General features: G+C 35.4%; 1 protein-coding gene across 8 annotated transcripts; it reads right to left on the bottom strand.

The window, feature by feature from the left end:
• Positions 1 to 460: 460 nt before the first annotated feature.
• Positions 461 to 26857, bottom strand: LOC113118081 (leucine-rich repeat and calponin homology domain-containing protein 3-like). 8 transcript variants are annotated; one of them, XM_026286974.1, is made up of 21 exons: positions 26491 to 26853; positions 18081 to 18225; positions 16968 to 17094; positions 16769 to 16874; positions 16384 to 16520; positions 16135 to 16244; positions 14853 to 14946; positions 14626 to 14752; positions 14401 to 14546; positions 14244 to 14320; positions 13100 to 13145; positions 12872 to 13012; positions 11785 to 11832; positions 11605 to 11658; positions 11133 to 11213; positions 10044 to 10077; positions 9859 to 9939; positions 9168 to 9268; positions 6722 to 6859; positions 6569 to 6646; positions 461 to 3307 (listed from the first exon to the last, which is right to left on the bottom strand). In XM_026286974.1, exons 1-21 carry the CDS (start codon positions 26744 to 26746, stop codon positions 3149 to 3151), a joined length of 2286 nt encoding a protein of 761 aa, XP_026142759.1. In that variant the 5' UTR covers positions 26747 to 26853; the 3' UTR covers positions 461 to 3148. The 8 variants fall into 8 exon arrangements, 7 of the variants coding, with proteins under 7 accessions (XP_026142759.1, XP_026142763.1, XP_026142764.1 ...); XM_026286978.1 differs by having other exon boundaries at positions 3168 to 3337; positions 26491 to 26856; XM_026286979.1 differs by having other exon boundaries at positions 3168 to 3334; positions 26491 to 26856.
• Positions 26858 to 27803: the final 946 nt, after the last annotated feature.

Genomic DNA, 27803 nt, shown 5'->3' with positions numbered 1-27803 from the left:
TTAATATAAATATAATCACTGTTAAGAAACAGATGCTTTTCTGTAAGAGAATATATACAGAAATGATGATGGTTGTTTTTTTTCAATTAAGTTATGTTTTTCATATCTGAGTCACTCTTTTGAATAAGTAACACTGTTACATTGTTTCTCATGTGTTGAGTGACAGCTCTGGTGTTGCCATGGTGACAGAAGGAGTTGTGTGTTAACTCTAAATACTCACCATTATCTTCTGAAGATAAAAAAAACCATTCTGGAATAAAATGTCCAGCAATCTAACAGAAGTACAGAATCTAGTCAAGAATTATAAAACTTTTGTATCCATGCATGCACATTTTTAGGATGAAATGCTGATTTGCTTTTAAACTATTGCATGAGAATAAAGAGACGCTGATCAAAATGTGTTAAACAGATCTCACCGTTGCATCCAAATCAGAAGTTTGCAAATAAATGAAAGACTGCACAAATGGGAACTTTTTTTATTCACGTGTTTCACAAATCCAAATGTTCAGACCATCTTTATTCCAAAAGTAAAAACTTTACAAAATGTTCTGCAGGGAGAAGTGTTCAGAAACTAAACGGCAGTGAAAATACGCAGCTCATGTCCGGGCAAACGTCTGAAGCACACAGGAGGTGCTCGTGGTTCATACTTGTAAACGTATGGAATGTATTTATTTACTGTACAGACACGCAGAGACAAACCCTGCAGAAGAAACCACATGATCTGTGCGGAGTCAGAGAGAAAAACACTCTAGAACAACTATACAAAACCTCTTTCTCCCGCTTGGAACTTCCCTTGTAAAAACTCATCAGTCTCTAAAAAAGCAAGTTAAAATAGAAACTTTAATGACTCTAACTTTAATGAGTTTTTGTCATATTACAGATGAGGAAGTTTGATAAAAGCTGCTTTATCTTCATGACTCTGAGGGGGAATCTCATGAAAACATATCCAGGTCACGCTTCAACATAAAAATTAGAAACATTTAAAAAGAATATTTTGCATAAAGAAAAAGTAGGCCATTTTTTTTTTTTATCATAATAAATAAGCACATTTTTGCAACAGGTTTTACAATTGATACAAAATATTATATGATGAAGAAAATATTATGAAAAATAAGACCTAATATTAAATACTAATATAAAAAAGTAAAAAAATAACATTTAAAAACATGTTTATTTTCTTTGCGTTATACACGTGGAGAGGTCTTGATTCAAACGAAGACTAGCTCTGTTTAAAACATGTTTTTTTTTTTACCTTACTATATACTTATTATGCAAAGACGGTTATTTAAAATAAATGTTTTCAAATGTTCTTTTTATTTTAAATAATATTTTTCTTAGCATTATAATGCAGAGAAAATGTAAAAATAAAAAAATTGTTGCCATTATAATGAAAAACGTATTTTCTTTTATTTTAATAAAAAAAACAGCATTAATAATGCCAAAAAATTAAATAATAAAATATTTTCTCACCACATTATAATGCAATTAACTATACTTGTTTTAAAATTGTCATTATGTAAATAATATATGATTCTATAGTAAACATGTGCTTAATTGTTATGAAAAATTAATATATATATAAATATATATATACACATTTGTGAAATGACCTGGTCATGCTTTCAGTAACTGTGGAACTGTCTCTGGAAAGACATCTGTGCTTCTCAGGCTCACACACACACACACACACACACACACACACACACACACACCTCTAAACAACGGATTAGATGTGTGTTGTATTGGTAGACAAATCATAAGCAAAGCCATGCAATGGTGGTCACATACCAATCTGAATAAAAAAGGTAAATACAATAAAAAAACATTTTTACACTGCCGTCCCATTTCAGTCCAAACTCCCAACACCCAGAATCCCTTGCATGCAAGACCAGTTACATATAAACCCATGACAGCAACAGAAATCAGCTCCAAGGCTGTTAAACTAGAATAAGTGTTTCATTCATTTACTGTTTCAAACATCTTTACATATATCAGATTTAGTTTTATTGTGCCCATCATGTTAAACCTCGTTCTAGCACTAATATACCTCTCAGTTTTACAAGGTAGCTCTTAAAGTTTGAAGTTTTCTTCACTTAAAGTGTCCCCTGTGGCTCCACACTAAAACTCGACTCGTGACAGAATTAGTGTGAATTAGTGTCTTTCAGTCAGTGACCTGCTGCTATCTATTTTTTTGCATTATGACATCATTTTCATGAACAATAATGCTTATTAGTATGATGCATTTGGATAATTTATGGTAATTTTTTTTGCAATTCTCATTAATCAATAGTTATGCTCATCACTGTAATACAGTAAAGCTACAGCGATACGAATGAAATAAATGTACAAATGTACAATAGCTAATTTAATACATTTAAATACTTTACAATTTAAATAATATATCATTGTAAGTTTGCATCGTGATGATGGGAATCTGATTTGCATGTCATGAAAATTTTCACAAAAACATGTGTTTCAATACTTTATATAATGCAAAGAACTACATTTATAATGCAAAGTAAATTCTGCATTTATATATATATATATATATATAAATAAGTAATGCAAAATTTACTTTGCGTTACATTTCTGCATTGTGATAATTTATTTAGTTTTTTTCAATGAGAGCATGTTTCTCACGTCATGAAAATAATGTCACAAAAATCTTAAAGGCCCTAAAAATGTTTTTCAATTTCTGCAAGTATAATATCTTAATTTTATTTCAGGTTGAAATGTGACCGGCAGGTTTTGTGAGATTAAAACACCAGTCAATGTAACTCTCGGATACACAAGCTTGGGTAGTTTTGGCCAACTCAATAATAATAATAATAATAATAATAATAATAATAATAATAATAATATTACAAAATAAGAATAAACACCACCCATAATAGAGATATTAAGGTGTTAAACTAACTGTTAAAATGAAATCTAGTTTTAAAGCAGTCTGTGGACACGTGTGTTGGTCAGTCGTCTCTTCTCTGTTGTCTGAGGCTGGTCGGGGTCTGAAGAGTGTGTGTGTTCACAGAGCAGGGAGTGTGTGTGTGTGTGTGTGTGTGTGTGTGTGTTACCCTTACAGAACCGTTCGTGAGGTGCTCGAGAACAGAAAGGAGTCTCAGAGATCTGAGGTCCTGCAGGGATGAGATGTCTACAGAGCGAGTGGAGAGGTGGAGCTGGGGCTGGTGGGGGTCGTGCTCGGGGACGCCGTGTGTTTCGGAGGAGCCAGATCCAGGAGCGCACGGACCGTCCCGGCCACCTGAGACACACCTCGCTCTTCCAGGATGTGCAGCGGGAGACACAGCTGGTTCTGCGTTCACACACACACACACACACACTCCCACACACAAACACACGCAGATGCACACACAAACACGCAGATTCACACACACACACACACACGCACAAACACGCAGATGCACACACACACACACACACAGAAACATAGACAGACAAACACACACAGACAAACACACAAATGTACACACACATACACAGATGCACACAAACAGACGTACACACAAACACACACAGAGCAGGGGCGAAAAAAACAAAAAAGGATGAAAAGGGTCAATGGAGAAACAAATCATAAAACTGACACAACTTAAAAAAAATGAAAGGATCAAAGGAATAGTTCACCCCAAAATTAAAACTAAGATCAGGATGAGTTTGTTTCTTCATCAGGTTTGTAGAAATGTAGCATTGCATCAGTGTCTCATCAATGGATGCTCTGCAGTGAATGGGTGCCGTCAGAATGAGAACCACAGTTTGTCTCATCTTTTGTCTTCTCCAGATGTTCACTGATGGACTGGAGTGCTGTGGATTATTGTGATGTTTTTATCAGACTCTCATTCTGACGGCACCCATTCACTGCAGAGCATCCGTTGATGAGACACTGATGCAATGCTACATATCTAATGAAGAAAGAAACTCATCTGCATATCGGCTGGCCTGAGCCTCAACACGTTTTTTTAGCAAATGTACATTTTTGGGGGAACTATAAAATGGAGAAACTTAAAGCAGATAAAGTACAACTAAGGAAGAACTTTAAGTATAATCATGACAATGAAGAGAAGAAGAGGAAAAAGCAAGAACGCAGCGTTAACTCGTCTGTGACTATAAATGAACTGAAGTATTAATAGAGGCTTTATTACACATGCTTTGAGTTAATGATCTTAACGAAGTAAATCATCCTGAAAAAATGAGTGCCATATATCAGACTCAACGCACAACTGAACTAGTGATGAAACACACATCTACAGCGGATACATGAGTGTAGATTTATTGTAGAAAAGCATGGCACACAAATCTGACAGACAAATGCTCACACACTCTGTGTTTCTTAAGTGTGTTAGGAAGATATCACACTGTATAGATGTTCGTGAACAACAGCCATGAACCGGACGACTGACGACACGCTGGAGAACTGCAGGAATAAGAGGTTTCCTAACGATTTAAAGCGTTAGTTCAGCCAAAAAGTCCAATTCTGACGTTATTAAATCATTTCAAATGTGTATGATTTACTTTCTGCACCAAAGGAGATATTTAACAGAAAGTCCCAGCTGCTTTTTTCCACATATCAATATTCACTCAATGAAACACAAGCAGAGTTGTGTTAACATGAAAATTTTTTTTAAGCACTGCATTTAATAACACAGCAACAATATTATTATAAATAAATCATAAAAATATTATAAAACAAGTCACTTTGGATGAAAACATCTGGTAAATTAATAAATATTAATATTATTGTGCTGCACTGTAACAAATATAATATTAAATTAAATAATTCATTGTTTTTAACCGAAGAAATTAGTTTAATATAAACAAACTTAACTGATGAGCAACATTTTTTTTATTTCTTTTAATAAGGATTATAATTATTCTAAGCCCCAGCAATATTTGTCCGCAAGCTTAATGATTTAATTTAATCATTATTTTTGATTTTATGCAATATCCTGGAGCCAAACCAGAGAAGGCAGGCACCTAAATTTCTCTGTTTGTGTTTCATGGAGGGAAGCAGCTCACACAGAATGACAAGCAGGTCAGGAATTGTTGTTTCTGGGTGAACTAATTGTGTTAAGTGTGAGGTTGAAGACAGTAAGGCACAAAGGGATAAAACAGGGAGTTTATGGTTTGGCATCCTCCACTCTTTCTTTCTTTTTATTCAGGCAAACCCTCGGAAACTCAACGCCTCAGGGAGTGATCACACACTTCAGCACACTTTGGGGAAATGTGCAGCTGTACTGATGCTCAATAAAGGGCTCAGCAGCTTGTTCTGTCGTCTTGTTTAAGGCTGAACGGGCGAATCCACCCAACTTTTGTGCTTTTCGATGGAGCTTTGATTTTTGCTATGGACATCTGCTCTCTACACACTCACAAACACTCTCACATGCTTCTCTGCTAAGCCCCGCCTTAGAACATCACTGACCAATCATATCTTATCTTTTGTTTCATTCTAATTCCTACTTTTATTCATCAAGGATGCATTAAATTGGTCAAAAGTGACAGTAAAAATGTATAACGTTCCAAAGATTTCTAATTAAAAATAAATGCTGTTCATCAGAGTATTCTGAAAAATAAATCAAATCACAGTTTCCACAAAAATATTGAGCAGCAGAACTGTTTTCAACATTGATGATAATCAGAAATGTTTATTGAATCATCAGAATGATTTCTGAAGATCATGTGACTGAAGACTGGAGGAATGATGCTGAAAATAGAGCAGAGCATCACAGAAATAAATTACTGCTTAATATGTATTCACATAGAAAACAGATATTTTAAGTTGTAATAATATTTCACTATTTTTACTGTATTTTTGATCAAACAAATGCAGCCTTGGTGAACAGAAGAAACAACTTCTTTCCCAAAATATAAAAAAAATCTTCCTGACTTCAAACAGAAACAGTAGTGCAGATAATTTCATTTAAAGAAACGGTACATTCTTTCCAGTGCACGTATTAATACCATTTAACCAAATTGTAATAGTATTTGCATCAATGCTATTTTATAAAGCGTGTCTAACTTGACGCAGAGGGGCGGAGCTTAGTGAAGTATTGATTATGTGCACTAGAAAACACTATTAATGCAACATCTGTGTGCGTAAAACGCCAGCTATTGTTTAATTGTGCACAAAGACAAACAACTGGCTATTTCAGTGCAGTGAGCAACATGGAAGTGTGTTTTAAGGAATTGGCACCAGGTGGCAGTAGAGAGCACATAGCAGCGACATGATTGACAGGTAGAAAAGGGCAAATCCAGCCAGCTGGGAAGAAGGGGCGGAGTGAAAGGGAGGCGGGGCCAGAGAGAGCAAGGCCTCAACCAGCCTAAACACACAAGCCGCCTCCCCTTTTAGGACATCACCCACTGAACACAAACTATCCTGCCCGCAGAGACCAGACGAGGAGGAAAACGAGCGTTCAAATTAAACACATGAGGGGATGATGGTTTTAAATTGGAAGGGAATGGAGGGAGAGAGAGAGAGAGAGAGTTAGCACTAGAGGAAACAGCAAGAGATGCTAGTTTTAAAACAAATATGAAACAGTAGTTTTTTGGTTTTTAAGAATACCTGAGGAACTCCAATTCTGCGGCAGGCCTCGAGGAAGTTCTCCACATTTCGTCGACACTTGGCCATCGTCAGTTTAGGCTGGGAAGACAGAAGACATGAAACCGATGCAATCCGTGCACGAAAGCTAACTCAAGTGAAGGCAGAGTCTCTCACCACTGCTGGCGAGGGCACATGGATGCTCGGTATGGATCGGGGACGCACGTGATTGGCCAGATGGCACAAGACGACCCCGTCAGTCAAAGCTGCCCCAAGATCACTGGGTAAAGACACCTTGAGTCGACACTCGATGTTCTACAGGGTTACAAAACAAGACTTACAGCAGAAAACACACACACACACACTATCAGTCAAGACAGTAAGATTTATGTTTTTAAAGAATTCTCTTCTGCTCACCAAGCTGCATTTATTTGAGCCAAAATACAGTAAAAGCAGTAATATTTTTACTATTAAAAATAACTGCTTTCTGTTTGAAAATATAGATATTATAAAAAATAGATATTTTTTAAAGCATCGATGCTTTAATTTGATCAAAAGTGACGATAAAGAAATTTATGTCACAAAAGATTTGTATTTCATATATACAGTATTGTTCAAAATAATAGCAGTACAATGTGACTAACCAGAATAATCAAGGTTTTTCGTATATTTTTTTATTGCTACATGGCAAACAAGTTACCAGTAGGTTCAGTAGATTCTCAGAAAACAAATGAGACCCAGCATTCATGATATGCACGCTCTTAAGGCTGTGCAATTGGGCAATTAGTTGAATTAGTTGAAAGGGGTGTGTTCAAAAAAATAGCAGTGTGGCATTCAATCACTGAGGTCATCAATTTTGTGAAGAAACAGGTGTGAATCAGGTGGCCCCTATTTAAGGATGAAGCCAACACTTGTTGAACATGCATTTGAAAGCTGAGGAAAATGGGTCGTTCAAGACATTGTTCAGAAGAACAGCGTACTTTGATTAAAAAGTTGATTAGAGAGGGGAAAACCTATAAAGAGGTGCAAAAAATGATAGGCTGTTCAGCTAAAATGATCTCCAATGCCTTAAAATGGAGAGCAAAACCAGAGAGACGTGGAAGAAAACGGAAGACAACCATCAAAATGGATAGAAGAATAACCAGAATGGCAAAGGCTCAGCCAATGATCACCTCCAGGATGATCAAAGACAGTCTGGAGTTACCTGTAAGTACTGTGACAGTTAGAAGACGTCTGTGTGAAGCTAATCTATTTTCAAGAATCCCCCGCAAAGTCCCTCTGTTAAAAAAAAGGCATGTGCAGAAGAGGTTACAATTTGCCAAAGAACACATCAACTGGCCTAAAGAGAAATGGAGGAACATTTTGTGGACTGATGAGAGTAAAATTGTTCTTTTTGGGTCCAAGGGCCACAGGAGACGACCCCCAAACTCTGAATTCAAGCCACAGTACACAGTGAAGACAGTGAAGCATGGAGGTGCAAGCATCATGATATGGGCATGTTTCTCCTACTATGGTGTTGGGCCTATTTATCGCATACCAGGGATCATGGATCAGTTTGCATATGTTAAAATACTTGAAGAGGTCATGTTGCCCTATGCTGAAGAGGACATGCCCTTGAAATGGTTGTTTCAACAAGACAATGACCCAAAACACACTAGTAAACGGGCAAAGTCTTGGTTCCAAACCAACAAAATTAATGTTATGGAGTGGCCAGCCCAATCTCCAGACCTTAATCCAATTGAGAACTTGTGGGGTGATATCAAAAATGCTGTTTCTGAAGCAAAACCAAGAAATGTGAATGAATTGTGGAATGTTGTTAAAGAATCATGGAGTGGAATAACAGCTGAGAGGTGCCACAAGTTGGTTGACTCCATGCCACACAGATGTCAAGCAGTTTTAAAAAACTGTGGTCATACAACTAAATATTAGTTTAGTGATTCACAGGATTGCTAAATCCCAGAAAAAAAAAATGTTTGTACAAAATAGTTTTGAGTTTGTACAGTCAAAGGTAGACACTGCTATTTTTTTGAACACACCCCTTTCAACTAATTCAACTAATTGCCCAATTGCACAGCCTTAAGAGCGTGCATATCATGAATGCTGGGTCTTGTTTGTTTTCTGACAATCTACTGAACCTACTGGTAACTTGTTTGCCACGTAGCAATAAAAAATATACTAAAAACCTTGATTATTCTGGTTAGTCACATTGTACTGCTATTATTTTGAACAATACTGTATGCTGTTGTTCTGAACTTTGTATTCAAAGAAACCTGAAAAATTATATAATAATAATAAATAAATGCTTTTTGAGCAGTAAATGTGAATTTTAGAATGAGTTCTGAAGGATGATGTGACTGGAGAAATGATGCTCAAAATTCAGCTTTGAAATCACAGGAATAAATTACATTTTAAAATATATTCAAATAGAAAAGTTATTTTTAATAGAAAAAAATATTTCAATTTTTTTCAGTATTTTTTGCCTTACTTTGGATCAAATAAATGCAGGCTTGGTGAGAGACTTCTTTAAAAAAAACATTAAATTCTTAATGTTGAAAAACCTTTGACTGGTAGTGTAAAATAAATAAATAAATAAATAAATGTAACAGCAGTTTGTTTGACGCACCCTTCTCAGCTGCTCTATTAGTATTGCCTCCTCTCCCTTGGGGGTGGGGCTATGTGTGGGCGTGGCTTCCTCTGGCTCCGCCTTCTGTGTGCCTGATTCTCCTGCATATAATTACATGAACAAGTAGCAATGATTGACGCGTGTAACAGAGCAGTACAGTGACTACCCACTCTTCAGTGAGATTATAATGACTATTTATACACTATTATAGCATTATAATTAAAGCTATTTTTATATTTTCAGCTTTACTCATTTTGTTAATTTTTGTTTTTAATTTAAATGAACAAAATAATACTAACTAAATAACTACATACAGTAAATAACTAAATTAACAATAACAACGCTGCCTCTTTTTCAGTGACTTGTATTCCTATTATGTAACTGATAACACGCAATGCTTCAGAAATATAACAAAACATTAAAATATATACTGACAGCGATTCATGCACTTTACATAGCAAACCACTCATTTTAGACACACCTTCAAAACTGTTGCAACAGAGATAAAAACACAATTTTTAAATAAGAACAGAAAAGGCTCCTGTCCAAACTCTTGCTATAAAGTGAGTATCATTACATGCTTAAACATTTGTACTCTAAAGTAGTCAGATCTCTTCTTTAGAAGAACACTTTTAGTGCATGCATCATGAAAGTCGCACATGCAGCAATTGACTGCGTCAAACACACAAACCTTTTTTCTTCTCCTCTCTCTGTCCGAGCTGGAAAAGATAACTCTCAGGTCTCTGGATGGGGTACGTCAGGGTTTGGAGGGCTGCAAGACCAGCAAAAAAATCACAATGTGATGTGGGGGCAAAGAATGAAATGACAAAACAGAAGGAAAGAGGAAGATAAAGCCTGATTTAAACAAACACATACCGGAGGGAGACAGCGAGCCATAATCTTCCCCTTGCTACAGAAGGACAGAGAAATATATGAAATAGAAATACTGCTCATGAAATCACAGTCAGACACAAAAACATGAACCAGGTAGCTGAAAACAGATCTTTTGTTATTCAATGCTTGGCACAGTAGTGGATGGTTAGGATTAAACTCATTATTTATTGCGTTCTGCACACTTCTGTCACAGAGTTAGATCAGATGCAAAGGCAGGGTCTTTGTGTAGTGGATTTATGAAAAAAAAATCATCCACAATAAGCTTATTTGCATCAGATAAAGTGAATTAGGAGGAAATAAACAGAGAAAGTTTGTTACTGAAAATGCTGAAGGAAAAACGCTTAAATGTTAAAGGTTTTCTTTCAGGATGCATAATCAGCTTAAATAAAATAAAAAATAACACTGTTGTAATAATAATGTTCATTGTTAAAATGTAAGTAAATCTGCAGAATAAAATTATTTGCATTTATAGAAACAAAGTGATGGAGGTGGAGCTTCTCCAGGCTACAAATAAACAAATAACTAAAAATGATTATTTACATTTACAAGCAAGCCTAAAATAATTTTCGAGAGTAAAATCATACAGAAAAATCCATTATAAATGTATTTTCATGTACAGAAATAAAATATAGGTAAATCATCTCTGCAAACAAAATAAAAAAAATTATTAATATTGACAATATTTGTTATAAGATTATTTGTATTAGTAAAAAAGTAACGGTGGTGGATCATCTACGAATTACAAACAAACAAACACATTATATTATTATTTAATTTACTAGCTTAAAACAATATTTGAGAAAGAAATTGTCAACAAAAAACAACAACATCCATATTAAGCTTATTGCATCTAGTGATGCAGATCATCTCCGGTCTCCAAACAAACTAATAATGAAAATGTGTGAGTAGCTTTGCAACATGCAAGAGTTTAATACAAAGGTTTTTTGGGTTCTTAACGCACCTAACCTTAATCATGAGCCACACTAATTGTGAATCCTCATTAATCAACAGCAGTGAATGGTACTGCAGGTCTCTCTATAGACAGCTAGTAAACATGTCTGTGTGTTTCACCTGTTTGTGAGGGTCTGGCCTCTTCTTTATAGTGTTGGTGTCTGTGTCTATCTCAAATATCAGAAGGGGCTCAAACTCACTCTGACACAGAACCAACACGACAGAGAGAAAAAGAGAGAGAGACAGGAAGAGAAGCAAAAAAAAGCAGGGCAGGCGTGTTAAAGATGCTCGCCGGGAGAAGCAGATCTAATATTAAAGATGAACTCAGCAATTTTTAATAATAATTAGATAGTACTAACTATCAGTTTGAAGATAAGGCTGGTCATATCTTAACAAAACCGCTTTTTCTAGCCACAAGAGCCACAAACAGCTTTTTTAATTACTGAGTGCAACTTTAAACAGCTTATAAATAACCTTTAATCATGTTAATGCATTATGCAAAGTTATAAAAGCGCAATAGAGAAGTGAACACACACGAGAAATTAGAGGATGTGCAGAGGATGAAGCATGATCTGAGCTGATTGGCTCTTACCAGGAAGAGGGCGGAGTCATCGGTGTGAGTGGACCGTCTGGAGGGGTACAGAGTCTGGGGTGGGACAGTGTGTACATGACTACAGCGCCACACACTCACACACACACACACACACACACACAGCAGGATGAAGTGATGGATGGGAGGAAGTGACTGTGTGAATGTGAAGGAGACACTCACCTCACTGTCTGTCGGACTGAGCGTCGTAGGGCTCGGAGACGACTTGTGCTGAAAACACAAGACAGAAAATCAAGTTCCTATCTCTAGAACATATATAGGAGAGTTTTGATTGGGATTTGGACGCTAAAGATCCATTTTCGCCCTTCAGAGCATCGTGATGTCGTTATACTAAATGCCTTTATATCTGTGAGCCTGGAGCACAAAACTAGTCATGGGAGTAAATTTGGCGAAATTGAGATTTATACATAATCTGAAAGCTGATTAGATAATCTTTCTATTGATGTATGTTAGAATACAACAATATTTAGATGCGTTACGACTGTTTGAAGTTCTAAATGAAGTTCTTAGCAATGCATATTACTAATCAAAAATTAAGTTTTGATATATTTACGATAGGAAATTTACAAAATATCTTCATGGAACATTATCTTTACTAAATATCCGAATTTATTTTGGCGTAAAAGAAAAATCAATTTTGATCAATACAATGTATTTTTTTGTGCTCCAGTGTCACATTTAGATAACTATTGGAAAGCTTTTAGTAGACGAGACTTAAAGGGATAGTGCACCCAAAATTTAAAACGTTAATCTTTTACTCATCCTCAAGTTGTTCGGAGCATATATGAGCTTCTTTCTTCTGTTGAACACAAAATAAGATATTTTGAATAATGTTGGTAAGCAAACAGTTGACGGTACCCATTGACTTCCATAGTATTTTTTTCCCATACTATAGAAGTCAATGGGTGCCGTCAACTGTTTGCTTACCAACATTATCCAGACCATCTTCTTTCAGAAGAAAGAAACTCATATAAGCTTGAAACATCTTGACGATGAGTAACTGATGAGTAAATGATGAATCTTCCTCAGTAATACCCATTTTTTATTGTTTTAGATAAGCATTTGCTAACAAACATTTAGCTGGGGATATTAAACATCATCACACCGAACAGGTAAACTCAAAGCTATGAATTGCTTTTACCGATTCATTGTGTTTCTAATCATACTCGAGCAATGTTTTTCTAATTGAAAGAGTTTGCAGCACTTTTTCTGCGAATGCGTTAATAATCGTGTGTATGAGTGTGTGTACCTTGACGTAGTTCATGACGCCGTCTCTTTGCACTAATCTTGTTTTGTGTCTCTCCTCCTCGTACCGCAGAGCCGCCAGCTGAGCTTCCCGTCTCACTCTCTCCACACCGACGCCAGAACACGACGCCGCACCAGCGGAGCGCTGACACACCACCAGAATAAATTCGGTAAACTTCCGAGTAAATTTCAGTGACTGCATGATGAGGTCTGAACGCACAGGGACTCTCACCTGATTATGAGCGTATGAAGATGTGACCGCTGGTTCTGACCCACCACTGAAGAGACAACAATTAAACAACTGTTAGATATTTAACTTCTTTGTTTGATTTCTAATTCTTAATTGTTTAGCGGCTAAGACTCGATGTCGTGGCACCCATTGTAATAGTTAGCGTTCTTCTTTGGAAGTCTATGTTGGTCCATAAAATTCCTTGCGGGAAAGTTATCAAATTTGGCATGAAGGTATAGGACAGTCTCAACATTAACCACAGTAAGTTTGGAGTCTCTAAGTCAAACCTTCTAGCGCCACCAACTGGCCAAATTTGCACTAATGTTTATTCTAACAACTAAAGTTTAGAATCTAAATTTTTTTTTTTTCTAATCCCTTAGATCAGATCATTTTTAAATTATGATGAAAAACATTTATGGAATACAAGGTTTCATGCATAGTTTGCATGCATTTTTGCTTATAATTTATGAACAGTTTGGCCTCAAAAAATTAAAAATAAGATTTTTCTCTTCAGATTCAGTCATACATTACCCAATTTCCCCATGTCAAGCATTAATAATGTTGTCAAAAATGCTGTGTTTTATTAACTCTTTGGCATATCATTACGAAACCTGGTGCTTAAAAAGTTTTGTGGTGGCGCCACCTTGTGGTTATTCATTATAATGAAATTGCAAAAAATCCAAATAGCTTTTGATTAGTTATACTAATCCTAGTCTTGACAGATTCTTTATATCACGCTGAGAACAGTTATACAAATTACGCTGAAAAACTACTTTTTCGAACTCCTTCTAGAGCGCTGATCCAATTTTTACAAATTTCGACCCAAATCATCTTCGTTTACCGCGTAAATGAATTTGATGGCATGGTGCCAAACCGCATCTGATACTGTATCTCTGCAAAGCTTTGACAAATTGACACCAAACTTCATGTGTGTCATTTTCACCTAACACTAACAAAGCCACATCAATTTGACAACAGTGCCACCTATTGGTAAAAACTGGTAAAGCAATAAATCATATTACTAATGATTGAATTCATGATTTTCCAGCTAGTCAAAGCAGAGGGGAAACAGACATGCTTATGGAGGAGAGCAAATGTATATTATACATTGTAGTTAACATTTAAAAAAGTTGAATTAGTTCAACACCGGTTGTGTAAGGAGGTTTGGCGTCTGGGATCATCAGTTCTGAAGTCTCTGGACGGGCTGGTCTTCACGGGTGAACCCTAGAAACAAAGTCAAGCTGTCATTATTCCCATGTTTACAACTAAATGCATGTGATCAGAGATTCATCAGTAATGCAAACCTCTCTAGTGATCCGTCTTTCAATGTAGGCCATGAACTGTGAGCTGAGGCTGACAGGCTCCGCCCCTTTACGGCTCCGCCCATCCTCCTCCTCATCATCCCCTGTACAGCTGTCAATGAAGTCTATCTGTTCAAGCTCTGCTTCCACTTTAGAAAGAGACGACAAGGTGATTTAAAACTGAAATCCTGTAGATCTTATTACTGGAAGACTCGCACTAGATCTTACATGTGCCATTGGTCATGTGAGACCCTGTCCGATGATCCTCACGCTCTCTTTCTCGATCTCGTCTCTGTTTTTGCTCTCTGGTGATTTCCGCCACTCTCAACGACAAGTCTGACAACTCGTCTGAAGGCTTTAAGAAAGGATAGATGATGGGGAACAGGCAGAAAAGGACAATGAAATGCATTATGGATGGAGCGGATTGATGATCGAGTGATCAGAATAGCACTTGCCTCATTTCCAGACCACCGTTTGTCTCCGCTGTCCACACTGTTGAAGCCGGAGTCCAGAGCGCCGTACGGTCGGCCAGAATACAAATCCTCTGCACTGAGAGACAGACAGATCAGAGAAAAAAGAAACAAAGAAACAGTCTGCTGAAGGTCTGACCATATCATCCTACAAGAGATGAAGGGAAAATGTTTTTTTCTCAAATTGTCTGGTGTCTAGATATGACTTGGGTCCCTCCTCCTATGTAATTCTGTGGTATTTTCTCCTTTTAATTAATTTTAAATGTAATTTTATTGTATTTTATTTTACTTTATCTCAAAGTCTTTGATTTACTGCTCACAAGTCTGTGCATTTTTTCCCCATTTATTTAATTTTTATTTTACTTTATCTCAAGTCCTTGATTTCCTGGCCTCAAGTTGGTTTTATTTTATTTTTTTATTTTTTTATTTATTTTATAATATGTATTTCCTGGCCTTAAGTTGATATTTTTAACCTTTTATTTTATTTTTTATTATATTATGTATTTTATTTTACTTTAGCTCAAGTTTTAGATTATCTGGCCTCAAGTTGATTTTTTAAACATTTAATTGAATTGAATTGAATTGAATTTTTATTTTTATTTTTATATGTATTTCCTGGCCTTAAGTTGATTTTTTAAACATTTTATTTTATTTTATTTATTGTATTTCCTGGCCTCAAGTTGATATTTTTAACCTTTTATTTTATTTTTTATTATATTATGTATTTTATTTTACTTTAGCTCAAGTTTTAGATTATCTGGCCTCAAGTTGATGTTTTTTTCGCCCATTTATTTAGCTTTTTTTTTATAATTTATTTTGTATTTTATAAATTTTTGCCAACACAAATAATAACCTAGTTTATCAGAAAAATAACAGCAACATTTGAGGTATTATAATCTGTAACCACTTACTGTATGTATCCTTATAAAGATTATGCTTTTACCACAAAACATCTTAAGAACCACTGTGGCTCCTTGTATACAAGATCCACATATAAGTTTCAGTCAAATTTCCTGTTGAGAAGTTTGATCTCTCCATCATCTCATCTACCGTCATCCGGTTTAGCTGCAATCTCTTCTCTCTTCATACCTTCATACCAAGCTTTCATTCTGCCTGTGTGCTATCCCTTCCCTTCCCTTCTCATCTGCTCTGCGTGTCCTCTGAGATACGGCCGATAAACACCGGCTCAAATGAATGTGGGTGCGAGAGCGAAAGCCAAGGAGGAGTTTATGCTCACAGAACCCAGAGATAGGAAGCCAGTTCTTACCAGGATCCGAAAGGCACTGGTCTTCTGTCGTAGTCTGGAAGGTCTGATGCTGCTTTACATGCATCCATGTTCAGATATTTAAATATATGAATCTTTCCCTTTATACAGATCTGGAAAAAAAAATGGAAAAAAACACACCGATAACCAAGATTCTGATTAAGCGGAGAACATTTCTTGAAGGTAATAAAAAAATACTTTTACTATTATAAAGTGACGTGTTTCTTGGATCAAATCAGGAATGTGTTTCACCTGTGCAGGTGGGCTCTGGAGAGGATTGTTGTCCAGAATGATGCTCTGGAGGTGTCTGAGATTGCGGTAGCATACTGGGATTGTCGTTATCTTGTTACAGGAAAAATCAAGCCGGACCAACGGCAGCTCAGCCAACTCTGAAAAACTGAAGACTCTGAGTATATGCACTCTTACATTTAATTTGAAATACAAAATGCATGCTCAAATCATTGCAGAAGAAACTGAGCGTATGCACACTTGTATTTAATTTGAAATACAAAATGCATGCTCAAATCATTGCAGAATAAACTGGGTATATGCATTCTTATATTATACTATATTGCACAACACATCAACACACAAACATCACTCGTTTCGTTCAGGTGCAGGTGCTTGAGTTTCTGACCTGGAGGCAGGCGAACGAGGTGGTTTCTGCGGATGTTGAGGTCGCGCAGAGCATCCAGCTGACCGATCTGTGGAGGAAGCGTCTGGATCTCATTACAGCTGACGTCCTTGAAGAGAGAGAGAGAGAGAACTGATGAGTGATGTGCATCAGAGAGAGTGCATCACATGTGAAGACGAGTGCAGAGCGCTGCTCCACACACCAGTTCTGTGAGCTGTCTGAGTCTGCCCAGATCCTCCGGCAGCGAGACCAGCTTGTTATTGCAGGCGATCAAGACTTTGAGCGGCAGACGGCACACATGAGCGGGGAGAGTGGACAACTGGTTCCGACTGCAAGGAGAAAACAAAAAACCAAGAGAATCAGAAACTGTTCGCAGGATGTTTTACTAGATTGAAGGAAATATGAGTGGTACTTTCACTTGAGTAACTTGGAAAGGGCAAAGCAGCTACTAAAGAGCTCTGAATGATTTCATGCTGATAACAGTGTTGCTGTGGTGGACTAAAACTAGGGTTAAAAAAAGGTGGAATATTTTGGAAAGATTCCAGGATTTTTTGGAATTTTGAAAAGTTTCTGGAAATTTACTGGACATTTTCCACCCCTTTGCAACCCTAACGATAGCTATTAAATGAAATAAAAAATATAAATATTAGATGAAAATTTTATTTAATACTTTATATATTACATTTTATTTTTATTTTACTGTATTGATGCTGTATTTTATTAAAAAAAAATGTATTTTATTTGCCACCAAGCAAAAGCAAAACATGACCGGATTACTCAGAATAGTAAAAGCAAACTCTCCTCAAGATTTAGGCATCAAAATATCCTAAATATGTATTTAATTTTTTTTTTTTAAATGTTAATAATAATAATGTTAACCACATTAAATGTAATTTAAATGTAAACAAATATTATACAATTACTAGATGAAAAACTTCAACTCAAACTAAAATTAATACATTTATTTTGAAAACTAACTGAAAAAAAAGAAGTACAATTACTTAACATTTTAAAATATATATAAAAAAAGTTAAATTGAAATGAAAACTAAAAGCTGATTCAAAACATCACATACAATAACAGTTAAAAATAGTGGTCTTCATCAAAAGAGCACACATCTGTATTTCTCTACTGGATTCTGACAAAGTTTGGCAATTTTCATTTTTGTGTGAACTATCCCTTTAAATCTCAAATCATGAATTGTAAGAACAAATGGACTCTGTGTTAAAACACCGCTGGCCGTCAGCTGTGGTAACATTTGAAATGGTCAGATATATTCCAGCGTTATGTTATATGCTGTGTCTGTGTATCTGACCTGATGTTTAGGTAGGTGAGCGACTGCAGGTTTATCAGACTCTCTGGTAGTGAACGCAGACAGTTCTGGTACAGGTTCAAACTCTCCAGCGACACAAACATGCACACCTCCACCGGCAGCTCTGTCAGTCTGTTTCGTGATAGATCTGAGAGCACAGAGAAAGAGACGATGAGAAACACACGTCTGGCATCCAGGACGCCTGCACACCGGTCATGTATAAGCGTGTTTGATGAGCTCTTGGCTAGATACATAATGATACAGCGGGGAAAAACTGACATTTCCATTGCACACTCATTATCCAGGTCTATCCACCTGTCAGCTAGCAGCCAGCAGGAACAAGTCCCTGACCCTTCTGAATGTTTGCTTGCACAGTACTTTATATGCAGAATTCAAGTTTGGTTCTCCTTAGTATGACATATGATTGCTTTCCAAACAGCCAGTGAAACATATGCACAATTAAGGCTGTCAAATTTTTATTTGAAATACAAAATGCATGCTCAAATCAATGCACTCTTATATTTAATTCATTTGAAATACAAAATGCATGCTCAAATCAATGCAGAAGAAACTGAGTGTATGCACGCTTATATTTAATTTGAAATAAATAAAAAATGCATGAGCAAATAACAAAATGCATACATAAAGGTATCAATTAGATGCAGCCACAATACATGCATTAGATTTTAAATCTAAATATAATAACAGCACTTCTGGTGCATATACAGATGCTTGATACTTCATTTCTCACTTGCTCCAGACCACTTTCAATCCCACAATAACTCCATATCAGATTCATAATCTCATATTACTTAGTTTAACCCTTTAGTACATTTTTAGGGGTAAACAGAGTGCCATCCAAAATAAAGATGTAGGATCTTTGTCTGACCTAAGCCAGAATTCTTGCTTGGATTTCATCAGACATTCAATAAACTCTTTATATAATTGCATGCAAGCACACACACACACACACACACAGAGTTTAAACCCAGAGGACAAACACGCACACGAGGGACCCCATGACTCTAGGAGTGAGATAAATGTCCATTCCTCTGTTCTGGATTACATGAGAGAGGCAGTATAACTTCACTGGTGCTTCAAAACTCATTTCTACACTGAGAGGATTCAGAGGGACGAGCTTACCTGAAAAAGTTTGTTCTGAGAACAGTCTAATCTTAACATTCACTTTATTTATTTTTTTGCATTTCACTTCTACAGTGTCTGATGTTCAACAACAAAACCGACCATAGAAATACAATGAAAAATATTTTTTTTTTAAAGCCTTTAAAATTATTATGTATGTATTTTATAAATACATTTTACTTAGATTTTTTATTTAATATACAAATATAGCACAAACGACAATATAAAGCAAATGAGAATTTTATTTTAATAGATTCTGACCTTTTTTGTCATTTTATGAATCTATTCACATTTTATGAATATTATATAGCATAAATGTAAATACACTTCATGTTTAAAAAAAATTGTGTGTACATTTTAAAACACTTTTAATAAGATTAAAAACTTCTAACAATATTGCGTCTGTATTTCTGAAAATATGACCATTTTCTGATAATGTTAATAGCAAAAACCACAACATAAAATCAATGAGAAAAGATGAACATGCATTAAAAAAAATATTAAATATCAGCGTTTTCAAAAAAAAAAAAAAGAATAATAAAATTTGAATACATTTATATTTTCTGAATATACTAATAGCAAAAATGGCTAGATAGAAACAATAAAAACTTCAACAGGAAAAAAAAACTAAAATATAAAAATAAGAAAAATGTGTATTTTTTTAATAATTTTGTCAGTTCTCTCTAAATACACTTATATTTTTTTTTTCTAAACATTTACATTTTCTTAATATACTAATATAGCAAAAACACTATGACACAAATGTGTATTTAAAAACATTATGAACATTTTAATTCATCTGAATATACTAACTGGCACAAAGGATATAAGAAAGCGAGCAAATAGATAAATATTGAGATGTATATTACATAAAACCTACAGATCAGTGTGTAGCAACACAACCTGAGTGTAATCAGATCTGCAGCCTGTGTGTGTTGTTTGTGGAGGTGTGTGGATGTACGGATGATGTTTATAACAGTGAGATCCCGGACGGGGAACACAGGAAGTGCTTCTGACTGTAACGTCTGCTTCCTATAACACAGCAGCGATCCATTACGGAGAACCCAAAACACACACACACACTGTTACAATAAAGCAAGCAGATGTTTGAGCACAAGTATTATGCAACATCAGAGCAACGGCGATGTAATGTGCATCTCTTCTTCTCGTTTTTGGTTTATATTTCCTTTATTAGTGACCAGCGCCAGACAGTATTTCAGCCTGACTCGTGTCCTCGGTCAAATATAGACCGTAATATCCAGATGACTTCACTTCCTCCGTGCTTGTGCACAACAGTCATCAGTTCTGGCCTCGAGACGAGACTCACTGCAATCATCTTCAATCCTGCATCTCCCTCGAAGGATTCCTTCTAGAACCAATATCTCTCTCATAAACCTTTTCAATAAAACACACTGCATAATAACACCAAATAGAAGACTACTTTTATTTCTAGTCTAAAATGAAAGAATACTTTTATTCTCTAGTCAGAACAACCATCACATTGAAACAGCTACAGATGCCAAGCTGATTCAAAGTAAAATACAGTTAGAACCCTAAACAGTTAATCTTTATATATACACAGTACAGACTAAAAGTTTGGAAACATTACTATTTTTAATGTTTTTGAAAGAAGTTTCTTCTGTTTATGAAGCATATTGTTATTTTGTTTTTTAACGATTTACACTACTGGTCAGTAATTTGGGGTCAGTAATTTTTTTTCTTTCTTTTTTTTTAATAAAATCAATACTTTTATTCAGCAAGGATGTGTTAAATTGATAAAAAGTGATAGTAAAGAAAATATATTATTAGAATATATATTATTATAAAAAAAAAAATTTTTTTTTAAATAAATGCAGTTCTTTTTAACCTTTTATTGATCAAATATATCAGACAGCAGAACTGTTTCCAACACTCATAATAAAACAGAATATTAGAATGATTTCTAAATGATCATGTGATCGACTGATGTTACATGTGACACTGAAGGATGGAGAAATGATGCTGAAAATACAGCGCTGCATCACAGGAATAAATTATTTTTTTAAAGTATATTCAAATAGAAAACTATTATTTTAAGTTGTAATAATATTTCACAATATTACTGTTTTTTCTGTATTTCTGATCAAATAAATGCAGGCTTGATGAGCAGAAGAAACTTCTTTCAAAAACATTAAAAATATTAATGTTTCCAAACTTTTGGTCTGTACTGTGTATATATATATAGATATATATATATATATATATATATATATATATATATATATATATATATATATAGGGTATAAAAAGGGTTTAAGGATAAAAACAATAAGTGTAATGCTGCTTTAAATTGTTGTTCAATGCATATCATGAAGATTCAATATATCACCCAGCCCAGAATAAATACACACTAAACTAGACAAAATATAACAGTTCCTACAAATTACGTGAACAATGCACTAAGCAACAACCTGTAAGTTTAATGCAGTTTCTTGTTTTTTTAGTTGCACTTTCTGTCATGGACACATCAAGTCACCATGAAGACAACAAATGTCCTGCAGAATGAAGACGAGCTCATTCTTCTGTCTGAGATCTGTTTGAGAGCAGAAGACAGTGCTCATCATGTTGCAACCAAGAGGTCTTCAGCTGAACTTGACCTGCCAGCTTATATAACACCAAGAGCTTCTGTTCAAAACAAAGCATGGCGTGGGAAAGTGTGTGATTGCTCTGTCTCTGACTCTTCACAAGTAAACTGACATGACCTCAGTCCAGAGTGAGGACTGAAGAGAACATTTCAGCACCAAAATCCAACAACAATCAAAGAAAAACTAAACTTCATTCAATTCATTTTTGACACATGACTGTATTCAGCACATCTTAGTCCCACGCCGTCATTACAGTAACATAAAAAAGTATTTTCGGTATATAGTACATGTAATAGTTACTCAACTTTTAGAGATTTGGTAAAAAGTTTTTTCCTCTTTGACAATATTTGGCATTACAAGTTACAATGGAATATTAACATGCAATATTTGCTTTATTTTGTGCTGAAGGAAATTCACAAAGAACTGTGTAAAAGAAAGAGAGAAACAATGAAACAAAGAAAGAGAGAGAGAGAGAGAGAAGGAAAGAAGTTAAACAGAAAAAGAAAAGAACATCACATTTACATTTTAACATTTTAAGATGAAACCGGACCCAAAAGTGTTCTACAGATTTCTTGATTCAGTCGTAAAAGGTTTGTTAATCTACAAAAAAAAAGGAAAAAAAAGCTGTTGATCTTTTAAAAATCTAAAACTCAATGAGGTTCCATTAAATCTCCTCTCATACAAGGACCATCAAAGAAAAAATAAAAATAAACAATAAATGAATAACAAAAATGTGAAAATAAATTAATAGCCTATAATCAAATAACCAACAAATAAATAATTACATAACTCAAAATAACTTAAATATACAAGAGTTCCACAGGAGTCTTTCAGAAGTTGAAACCATCACAATAAAATAATCCTTAAGAGTTCTAATGAACCAGAAACGTCAAATAATTCTATTATCAATAGAACTGAGTCTAAAATCCACAGCCAAACCTCCATCGATCTCCAAAGACTGCAAGATCTAAATATTTACTTCCATCATCTTGAACTGACAAAACTAACAATAACAGCACATCCCACTAAATACAGCACAGGTTTGAGGTTAATTAATCAGTCAGCGAGGACGACCGGGTCTCCACTGCTGCGGTCACTGACCGGACAGATGTCCAGAGAGCCTTGTGATGGCTTTCTGAGGAGGACACCTGTACATTAGGCACAGTTCAGAGGACAACGCAGACAAAGCAATCATACGAGGAAATATCTGAGGTCAAATATCACATCAAGTCAGCAGAGACTTCCAAACACTCAACAATAGCTGCTTGACTATGAATTATTCATTACGAACAGCCAACAGATCATTTCAATGACACATTTTTAGATTACACCACAGCTGGAGCATCCAGATCTGTGACTCATTAAAATTACTTTCACTCTAAAGAATAAATGCTGGGTTAGATACAGCCCAGCGCTGGGTAAAGTATGGACAGACCCAGAGATTGGGTTGTTTTGACCCAGCGGTTGGGTTACTGCCCAGTATATTGGGTTAAAGATTTAACCCACTGGTTGAAAACAACCCAATTGCTGGGTTTGCCCATATTAAACCCAGCACTGCATTTTTTTTTATAGTGCAGCTTTCACACACTGTAAGAAACGCTAGGATTTTAACCAAAAAAAAAAGGTAAGTTAAACTACTTCATGACAAACCTGTAATTATTTACCGTGTAACTCTGTAATGCAACATTTACAGAGAAGTGCTTCTGAAATGACATCTGTGTGTCTTTTTCTACTTGCATGAATACATTTACACAGCAATCACAGCTGTATACTTTGAGACTGGATCAGAGCAGGCTTTATTTAGTCTGGCTTTTATGCAGCATTGCATCTTTACACTACATTTTAAACCGGCAAATAGCAGGCTTAACTCAGCTGTGTAAAGACAGCTTATAAGTTACATGTTTAATTGTTCTTTTAGACAGATGTAGAGATAATCTATTTGCCTTTTCTTGAGTCTTATTTCAGATGTGTAGAGATGCATGTACTGGAACAAGTGGCCATCAAAATGTGTTCATTATTTCTCTGAAGGAAAATTTTATTAGTTTTAACAGGGCAATTTGTTCGATTTTACTGTACTGTATTAAAAAAATAACTATTTTGGAAGAAAACAGTATGAAATACATTTTAATTAATTTGTAAAAGTCTGCATAGTTCAGGGTTTTTTCTACATTGAAAATTCGGTAGTTACACATGTTGCTAGAGGGTTGGACTCGTCTGAGGTCCTCATGTAAATGTCAAAAACACTGTTTATTCAATCTCTGGAAATCACAGCTGTCACTTCTTCTCCTAAGTTTAATAAGTATAGCCTTTACAGAAAAAAGTCATCATTGATAAACCTCTTATAGCTGATGTTAATCTGTTATTATTACCCTAAAATGACCTCGCTAAAAAAACAAAACCCATAAAGTATCTGGCAGGAACAAAGCGATGGCACTCACAATCTGTGATTAGCAAACCATAACAAACTCACAGCAAAGCAATAGAGCTATTTTTGGGGTTAGCTTTCCTTTATATTTCACCCGTTCATTCCCACAGTCTGCATTTTTGTGTACAGGCTTTGGATGAGAACGAAATCAGAGAAATGTGTGTGCATCCCAGCATGCACTGCACAGACGATCAATATTGACACAGACACAATACACCAAGTGTTCTCAGGATCAGAGCTGTAGTCCTGAGCTACGATGACCATTTCCAATTTTCAGACCGTTAAACACAATTCTGGGGTGACACTTACTAGACCAAGGCTTATTTACATATGGGCTGTAATAATGAAGTCAAACTTTCATTAAGAAACTCCACTTTCCGCTCTTGAACAAGTACAACGGACAATAAAGTAAAACTAGCGTTATTCCCCAAGACATAAAGGTTTAAGATGCTGTGAGTTATGCATCTTACTTATGCGTCTACACAATGCAATTACCCTCGTGTTATGTAGCTGATGTGTAAATAATAATACAAATGTTTTAAAGTTTCTGCATCTATCTTGCCTTTGCAATAGTAAATTGATGCATTAAGCTTATCGTGGTATTATCATAACTCAAGAAAAGTAATGAACCGGTCTATCTGCATGCCGATCAATCAGGTAGTCAGGATTTAACACTTAAAACACTGTAAACACCTTCAGACAGATGTTTATAAAGCCTGGACTGGTTTTACTGTATACACGACTCATTAAAGAAGTTTTATGCAAAGTACAATATATTTTAGAAACATATGGGGTCCAATACAGCTCTCATGCACTGCTTTCCTTTTTCTGATTCTTGCAATGAAATGAAAATCAATAGAGAGGCAATAGATAGATTGGTATAATAAATGAAGCATCTGTTCATCTGCTATAGTAATAAATTACATTAATAACTTTAAAACCTCTTAACAGGGTTATGATCAACATCGGTGGTTTTTAAACAGGTTTTGAGCAGTTTAAAGAGAAAGAAGAAAAAAGATTGTGTGTTTATCATATTTTGTTGGTTTTGATTGCTTCTTTTGCTCTCATTTAATGTAAATGTAAATATTCACAGTATAAATTGGGTTTTTGCATGCCTTTTTCTTTTCAGGATGGGGTCCCTTGGATGAGGATATTTGGGGGTTAGCATCTAAAACTTTTAAAAACACTCTAAACCCCTTGATTCACATGATCATCAGCATCCTGCCAATATTATAATAAAAAGCTTTGAATGGATCTCGTATGATTAAACAACTTCTCCACGCAAATATGAAACAATTTACAGGGGTGATATGATGTGATTTAAATTTCTCCTTTCTCTTTGGAATTCAACAAGCTCTTGGTGCAAGACGACGACTAAAGTTTAAAATCCAAAGAGTTAATCTTTATAAAACACCTCTTTGAACACGCCCCCACATCTCTACATCACTATGTGGGAAGATTTGCAGAACACAGCCTAAATGTTCATGCAAAGAAAGAAAGCTTACTTTTTATTCTACTACCTTTTACTTTGTTGTTTCAAATGCAGACATGGTTTTATGTTTAAGCAGCATGATACGCAATGCATAATAGGACAGTATAAGTCATTATAATCAGTAATTATGTCCAAGCTGGATGTAACAAATGCCTCATTTGTAGTGGGTTTTATTGGTTTTGTCTCATCTAGCGATGTCCGGATTTCTATTTAACAGGATCTTCTTAATTAACCAGTTGAACCAGTTCACCAAATCGAACATTTGCGTCATACTCTTGAGGCATTCAGCCAATCACAACGCACTGGATCGTTGGCCAATCAGAGCACACCGCGCTTTTTCCGTAAGATGAGCTTTGTAAAAATAGACGCGTTTCAGAAGGCGGGGCATAGAGGAGAAATAATAATACCAACATCATAAACCTCTTAACCTGTCAATCAAACCCTAATGTTTGGGTCTCAAATAAGCTACACAGAGGTCAAAGATATAAAACACAACACAACCACGACTGAGAAGATTATGAGTTAAACTCAACTTTACACAAACTTCATTTCTGTAACGGTCGGTTCTTGGACACAAATGAGCGATGAGGAGCTGAGACACGCAGCCGTGTGTTTACATCAGTCACACACACCGTGTAAACTAGTTAAGCTCGACCCCGCGGATCTAGCTGAGCTTCTGGACGGTTTAACGGTTATAACGGTTAAAGGGGGACGGGATGTGACGGTTACCGGCGCGTGTGGTGTCGGTGAGGTCGTGTCCGGAGGCGCTCCGCGGGAACTCCTTCAGCTTCCTGCCGCTGAGGGTGAGTGCTCCGGTGGCCGCCGCCTCGTCCAGCGCCCGGTCCAGCGAGCGGCTCCAGGACGCGGCTCCGGGAGCGATGGATATTCCGTGATGAGCAGCTCCCGCCGCCGCAGCTCCGGCGTGGTGGCCGACTGTAAACGAGGGCACGGGGCTTTCCGCGGAGAGCAACACCGAAGCCGCCATTACATAGCTAACACTCCCGCTGGATCGTCACGGGCCCCGCACGAGCGCGGACAGTGGCAGTGCGCGTGCGCGTGCGCGATGCGCGCGGAGATCACAGACTCACCGGCGAGGTCACGTCATTGCGTGCGTGGATTTAAACGTCTCAAATCTTTTTGTCTAACTAGGAATAAATAATGTGACAGATCCTTAAAACAATTAGAATTTTAATTGTTTTCTTTTTTTTATGATTGTGCAGATGAGAGTTAATGTTCTTACCTCTGCTTATTATTGTTTCCGTTAATGTAATATTACTATTTTTTTTTTAATAAATCAGTTATAATAATATAATATTTAGATTTTAGGACGAATATTAAAATCTTATTTACTTGTATAATTGATTTTTATTTCATCTTTGCATCATTTTGGGAGTAAAGATATAAATTAACTTAAATATACAAGTTAATGTTATTTTAGGCCAATATCTATTTTATACTTATTAATTATTTTTGTAATAATATATGCTTTAAGTTCAACATTTTCATTTGATTTTTTTATACATATTATATAAATTATTACACATTTGTTTATTTCGTATACATGTATTGATTTTTATTTATTCATTTAAAATTTATATTTATTAATCTGATTCTTAACTCTTTTTATTTATATTTATTTAAAAAAAAATATATATATATATATATATATATATATATATATGTGTGTGTGTGTGTGTGTGTGTGTGTGTGTGTGTCTGTGTGTGTATTTCTATGGATATTTTCATGTTATCTTCTGTCTTTATTACAATAAAAATATTATTATATTATATATTTTTAAAGCAAACAGATTATTTTTATTTTATTTTTATATTTTTATACAGTTTAATGTGACATTCTTGAAACAATTAGAATTTTTTTAATGATTCTGTTGATTTTGAATCTTATTAATGTTTCCGTTTAATAATAGTGTTTTTACAAAACAGAATCGTAGCATTATTTATTTACATATAGATTATATAGATTTAGATTTTAAATTAATTTTATATCAATATATTCATATTATAAATAAATCAGGTATCTAT

This window comes from Carassius auratus, chromosome 18, assembly GCF_003368295.1.
Source record: "Carassius auratus strain Wakin chromosome 18, ASM336829v1, whole genome shotgun sequence".
NCBI classification, from domain to species: Eukaryota; Metazoa; Chordata; class Actinopteri; order Cypriniformes; family Cyprinidae; genus Carassius; species Carassius auratus.
This window is presented reverse-complemented; position numbering and strand designations above follow the sequence as displayed.